This window comes from Helobdella robusta (genome assembly GCF_000326865.2).
Source record: "Helobdella robusta unplaced genomic scaffold HELROscaffold_10, whole genome shotgun sequence".
Lineage (NCBI taxonomy): Eukaryota > Metazoa > Annelida > Clitellata > Rhynchobdellida > Glossiphoniidae > Helobdella > Helobdella robusta.
In genome coordinates, this window is record NW_008703571.1 from 1,390,556 (window position 1) to 1,397,714 (window position 7,159).

At 30.5% G+C, this 7,159-nt stretch overlaps 1 protein-coding gene across 1 annotated transcript; it reads left to right on the forward strand.

Moving 5' to 3' along the window:
- Positions 1 to 1,315: 1,315 nt before the first annotated feature.
- Positions 1,316 to 2,490, forward strand: HELRODRAFT_166614 (hypothetical protein; the record flags this gene model as incomplete). Its single annotated transcript, XM_009011843.1, has 2 exons — positions 1,316 to 1,627; positions 1,996 to 2,490. The coding sequence occupies 2 exons, from the start codon at positions 1,316 to 1,318 to the stop codon at positions 2,488 to 2,490; spliced, it is 807 nt and encodes a 268-aa protein (XP_009010091.1).
- Positions 2,491 to 7,159: the final 4,669 nt, after the last annotated feature.

The window sequence follows — 7,159 nt, forward strand, 5'->3', positions numbered from 1 at the left end:
GTTTAGGATGTTGTTGTTGTTGAAGATGTTGATGTTTAAGATGTTGTTGTTTTAAATGTTGGGTTAGTCTCTGCGTTGGTCGAAGTTAGGATTTTAAAAGAATAGAATAATATAAATGATAATGATTAAGATAATTACAACAATGATGATGATAATGATGAAATGGTGATGATAATGATGATGATAATGATGATTGGAATGCTGATAATGATGACGATGACGCTGACAACGATGAACAAAATAATAAGGGTGATGACGGTATAATCATTACCATAACGATGAAGATAAAACAAAGACAGTTATTTTAATTTCTTTTTCAGGCATTTAAAATTTTAAAGAGAACGATTTTTAAATTTGATATACCGCTTGAAACTATTGCGCTAATTGCTTTCACACATGTATGTATATATGTATGTATGTATGTATGTATGTATGTATGTGTGTGTGTGTGTGTGTGTGTGTGTGTGTGTGTATGTCTGACTGTATGTATGTATGTATGTATGTATGTATGTATGTATGTATGTATGTATGTATGTATGTATGTATGTATGTATGTATGTATGTATGTATGTATGTATGTATGTATGTATGTATGTATGTATGTATGTATGTATGTATGTATGTATGTATGTATGTATGTATGTATGTATGTATGTATGTATATATTATTATTATTATTATTAATAAAAAATTTATAAAGCGCTAATTCAAAGGATCTCAAAAGCGCTATCAAAAAAATATCATGGCATAATCAACATAAATAAAGAGTTATCAGTGCATTTTAACAAAAAAAAATTTTAAGAAAAAAAAACACAGTCTTCATTATTTCCTTAATCTAACATCGCACAATAAACTATATAAATCACTCAGTTATAACTAAAACAAGTCAGTTCAATGAATTACAACGAAAATAAGTAAGTTTTCAGTTTTCTTTTAAAATCAGGCAGGTTCAACTCCGGATCTCTTAGAAAGGCAGGCAAATTGTTCCAAACAGACGGTCCCAAGACGGCGATGTTACGAGACCCCATATGAAGACACGAAACTGGGACTAGCAGCAGGTTCAGATCATGAGACCTCAGATGCGTTCCAGAAGGAGGTGCCAACTTCTTTGCAAACATTTCCGACAAATAAGGTGGTGCAAGACGATTTATTGATGTATGTATGTATGTATGTATGTATGTGTGTGTGTGTGTGTGTGTATGTATGTATGTGTGTGTGTGTATGTATGTATGTATGTATGTATGTGTGCGTGTGTATGTATGTATGTATGTGTGTGTATGTATGTATTTATGTATGTATGTATGTATTTTTCAACATGGCAAGGTCGCTTGTAAACAATGAAGTTTTATATTTTCTTGAAAATAATTGGAGTTTAAGTGAAAATGACTCGTTTGTAAATAATATTGTTGAATTTTACAGTTTTGAGGATATTGATAATGCTATTAAAGCTCTGAAAAACGAATTAGTTAATTTGAAAATAGAAAAAATTGAAAAGTTTCAGTCTCGCGGGAATAGGAAAATAGAGAAATTGTTTGAATGGATTTTCATAATGAAATATTTAAAGGAGAATAAATATTGGGAAAAGTGTTCTATATTTGTGAGTTCTAACTTAAATAAAGTTCCAAAGGTCGAAAGTTTGTTAACGATAAACTTTCAAATAATTAAACGTGAACTAATTGAAATGTTGCACAGTCAACAGATGCAGTTTAATAAACTTGTCGAAGCTGTTTCAATAATAAAAAACATTGTTGTTGAAATAAATAAATTTATAGAATCTACTGAAAATAACAACATTAATACCGTTAAGTTTGAAAAACTTGTTGATACTGTTGAAAATAAATTAGACGTTAATAATGCTGAAATTAATAAAAATTTAGAAATTAATACCACTGAAGAACTAGTCAATAAACCACTATGGTCGGATGCATATGACAGTCCAATTGGCGATGATGTTTAGCCATTCTTGCTTGTTAATAACGAAAGAAATCTCAACAGCTCAGCAACAACACAAAAGCAGACAACAAACCAAAAGTATCAACAAACAAGGTAGCTGACTCTAAGACAGTTGAGAAAAAACCAGTTAGAATTATTGGACAAAAAATTCTAGATAACGGTAAATTAAAGGCAGACAAAGAGTTAATTAAAAAATCTGTTTTCTGTCTAAGCAACATTAGCAAATGCCACAGAAATGATGTCGAAGAATATCTGACTACTAACGGAATTAGACTTTTATCATGCTATCCAGTCGTTAAACAGTTTAAGAAAAAATCGACACCATCTGAAAATAGTTTTGATAACAACACAGTCAACTATTCTGATGATAAAACTAAAGATGATATAGAGTCCTCTATGTTCAGAGTTTGCATTGATAGAAATGACGTTAAAAAAATAAAGGACCCAGCGATATTGCCGCAACACATTATAATGCGCGAGTGGCAATTTAATAAAAAAGCTGAAGTTACTGTTGAAAAAACAAAGAAAGATGGATAAGCTAAATATCCTAGATGATGATGATGATGATGATGATGAAGATGAAAATGAAACTGATAACTACAATGAAATTCAAAATAAATTTAAATTAATGTGTAATTTTCATTCATGTATAAACAATTTTAAATCAACGTATGCAAATTATAGTAAAAATAATAAAATTAACAGTGGTATAAATTGTCAGAACTAGAAGATTTTATTGATCAATTGGATGTTTTTTTTTGATGTTATTGCTATATCAGAAACTTGACTGCGTAGTGAAAACCATAATTTAGTAAACTTAAGAGAATATAATTTTTTTGCAAAAATCGATAACATAAATTGGGAGGGGGTGTTGGCTGCTATGTGTCAGATAGGTTAAACTGCAAGGTTCGTGATGAAATCAATAAAATCCTTCCGCTTGATTTTGAAACATTGGTCTTAGAAATTTGTCACCAAAAACCTGAAAAAAATAAAATAATAATTATAACGTATCGATCTCCATCTTACAATTTAGATAAATATTTTTGCCACTTAGAAGAAGCAATAACTTTTATAAGTTCAGAAAATTAATCGCTATTCATCACTGGTGATTTCAATATTGATTGCTTTTATTCAGTTGGCTCTAGTGACAAAACAAAACTACAACAGTTAATGATTTCATATGGTCTGGTGCAAACCATTCACGTACCAACTAGAATCTTCGTCATCAAACAGTCACATCGACAAAATGTTTTTAAAAACAAATCATATCAGTTTTCTCTGTGGAACAATTGCTTGTGATTTGTCTGATCATTTACCAGTTTTTTGTGTGCATACGTGAGTCGGATTGTGCTAAGCATTCAACAAAAACCAATAACGAATGTTATTCGATCAACAAGTTTTCTTTCTCAGCACATCGTATAAGAAAATTAAATGAACATCTACTGTCATCTGATTGGAGCCAAGTTTTTCGGTGTGTAAATGTTGATATGGCTTTTGAAAGATTTATCAAAATTTTTCAGTCCTGCTCCTATGATGCGTGTTAAATACAATCACTGAAGAAAAAAAACTTTTGATGAAACAAAAACCATGGATATCAAAAGATATTAAAAAAATGATCAACAAAAAAAAATATTTATACAAAATGTTTCTGAAAAATCCTTATTCAGGAAAAATATGAAAAATTCAAAAGCTTCCGTCTATTTTGTACAAAATTGATAACGAAATCAAAACGTCAATATTATTTTCAACAAATTGAGCAAAATAAAAAAGATATTAGAAAAATATGGTCAATTATAAAAGAAGTTTCAAATATTTCTAGTAGACACGGTTCTAATATTCAATTAACTTCAAACGACCAATTAATAGAAGATCCAGAAAATTTTCTAAATGAACATTTCGTAAACATAGCACCAAATTTGATGAAATCCTTTAACGTTGATAATAATTGGGAATTATATCCTCGCAACAGGGTTTCGAATTTATTTTTTTGTGTTTATGTATCGGCAGATGAAATTATATCTACGACTAAATTGTTGATTCCAAAATCTTCCAGTGGCTGGGATGACATTCCAACAAAAGTCATTATAGAAACAATCAACTCAACAGCAACTATTCTTGAACACATCATCAATTTTTCCATTATGGAAGGTGTTTCCCCAATGCTTAAAAATTTCAAAAATTATACCAATAGAAAAAGAAACTGGAAACAATGATGCATCAAATTTTCGACCCATCTCACTCTTGTCAACTTTCTCTAAAATAATAGAAAAAATAATGTATAAAAGAATCACATTTTATTTACAAAAAAATAACATTCTTTCCAGTCATCAGTTTGGTTTTCGTGAAAAATACTCGACAGAACTGGCTATTATAGAACTAATAAGAAAAATCGGAATACTCACGGAAAAAAAACATTTTGTTGTTGGAACTTGTCTTGATCTTTCCAAAGCTTTCGATTGCATTGATCACGCAATTTTATTAGGCAAGTTGGAACACTATGGCATGAGGGGTGTGCTTTTGAAATGGTTTCAAAGCTACTTGTCAGAAAGGAAACAGTTTGTTTGCTGGAAAAACAAGTATTCGTTATTACGGCCAAATGGAGTTGGTGTCCCTCAAGGAAGTATTTTGGGACCACTTTTATTTATTTTGTTTATCAACGACCTTCCAAATGCAACAGACTATTTCGACTATGTTTGTTTCGCTGATGATACTAACATTTTTAGTAGCGGAAAAAACATCAACGAAACAATTGAAAAAACGAACGATAACGTAAAACACGTTGTTTCTTGGTTCAACAGCAACAGGTTAACAATTAACAACTCAAAAACTCAAATGATTCTATTCGGACCAATACAATATTTAAATTATAAAGAGCCGTTTAAAATCGAAATTAATAATCTTGAAATTACTGAAAGTCAAACAGTAAAATTTCTGGGTGTATTTCTAGATCAGAAATTGAGTTTCAAGTCCCATGTTGATTACATATCCAACAAATTGGCAAGGTCAATTGGAATAATCAGCGGGGTCAGATTTTTCCTTCCAAAACGATGTTTAAACGTGCTCTACAATGCCATATGTTTGCCTAACGTGACGTACTGCAATGTAGTTTGGGCCAGTGCATACCAATCAACCACCCATCCTATCATGATACTGATGAAAAGTGCAATCAGGATCATCACGTTGTCAAGAAAACAAGCCTATGTTTTCTAGGTTAGCCTAGGTTATCCCCACAAGTATGTATGTATATATGTATGTATGTATGTATGTATGTATGTATGTATGTATGTATGTATGTGTGTATCAAAGTATGTGTGTATGTATGTATGTATGTATGTATGGATGCATGCATGCATGCATGCATGTATGTATGTATGTATGTATGTATGTATGTATGTATGTATGTATGTATGTATGTATGTATGTATGTATGTATGTATGTATGTATGTATGTATGTATGTATGTATGTATGTATGTGTGTATGTATGTATGTAATGTAACACATGGTTTTTTTGGTATTTTGGCATTTCTGTATTATATTTGATTAGGTGGAGAGATGGTTTAATGGTTAAAGTACCTGGCACTGTGCTGTTGCAGTGACCTGGTTCGAACGCAGAAAGTTTACATGCAATGTGTCATATGTGTGAATTTACATAACAAAGATAACGCTTTATTAATTTAATGAGAAAACTTATTAACAATACCAATAGTATTAATAATAATATTTGTTATTGTTATTATAAAGTTTTATCTACGGTAATTAATTATTTGAATGTTTTCTTCATATTCATTCGCTTATATTTTAATTTATTAAAATTCATTCATTTGATCAATTATTCATTAATTCATACATGCATTCATTGTTTTTTGTTCGTTCATTAATTCATTTGTTCTTTCATTCATTCCTTAATTAATTCATTTGTAATTTCGCTTTCTTTTTCTTTTATTCGTTCCATCAATCAATCATTTGCGTTTTTACCCTTTTATTCATTCAAACAAAAGTTAAATCATTCATCATTTTGCAGTGTCAACCACACACACACACACGCACACACACACACACACACCCATATACACACAAGGATATACACTCACACTCACATACACACACGTATACACACACTCACTCACACACTCGAACGCACGCACACACTCACACAAAATAATGTGTTTTTTCAAACCGACTATAAAATGTATAAAATTATGATTGAAAGGCAAGAATTTTTTCTTTAATTTTGTCCAAACCTTATCTTAGCCTATCAATTTATGACTAAGAAAAAAAAATTTGTTGAAGTACTTTAAAATATTTTTAGCAATTTTTCCAAATAAAAATTAACCAAAAACAGCGTCAAATATTCAAAAAGCTTTCCCCATCCAATAAAAATTCTTAGATCAACAAATGTGTGTGTGTGTGTGTGTGTGCATAAGTGTATCTGTGAGTATGTGTGGCTCTTTCTGTGTGTGTGCGTGTATGTGCATTTGTGTAAACATTCTTATGTCTTTTTACGTGATATTTAAAACAAATATTTGTATTGAAAATCATTCGCTAACGTTGGCCTACTTTAGCATGATCTTTCATTTGCAATTTTTCTCCAAAGTAGTATTTCAAAAGTATTAAAGAATCTTTCGTTAAATTCAACACACTGCATCATCTATGACGATTACTGTCAGCCATTGCTGATAAATTTACCGGTTAATAATTTATTTTTCAAACATTTTTACCAAGATAATGTGTGGCACCGGCATGATAGCAGCGGCCAACAAAATTACGATCAGAAAATATTTCAGCAGAAACAAAATAAAATAGAAAAATTTTTTCAGTGAAAATGGTAACAAATGCGCCAAGGATGGGTTTTAAGTACGTTCTCATTTAGAGCTTAACAACCAAATTACTTTTTCTTGTTGTATGCTGTAGTTTTTTTTTGTAAATTATTTTATTGAATTTTTTTGTCTTGATGTTTTTGTATAGTTTTAAGAGTGTTGTTAGCTTTGTGTTGCTGTAATCGGTTCGAATTCAAACATAATCCTGCCTAGTTACTTAAAATAGCTTTGTCGAGCAGATTCGAGTGCACGTCAGGTAGTCTATGTTGGTGCTTCCATCCAAGTGAAGCATCAAATGAAAAAAATATTGACGCTGCGATGCATATGGTATACAATGCTCATCTATAAAACTTACCCTACATTGAATATAAGTAAAATCAAATGTGT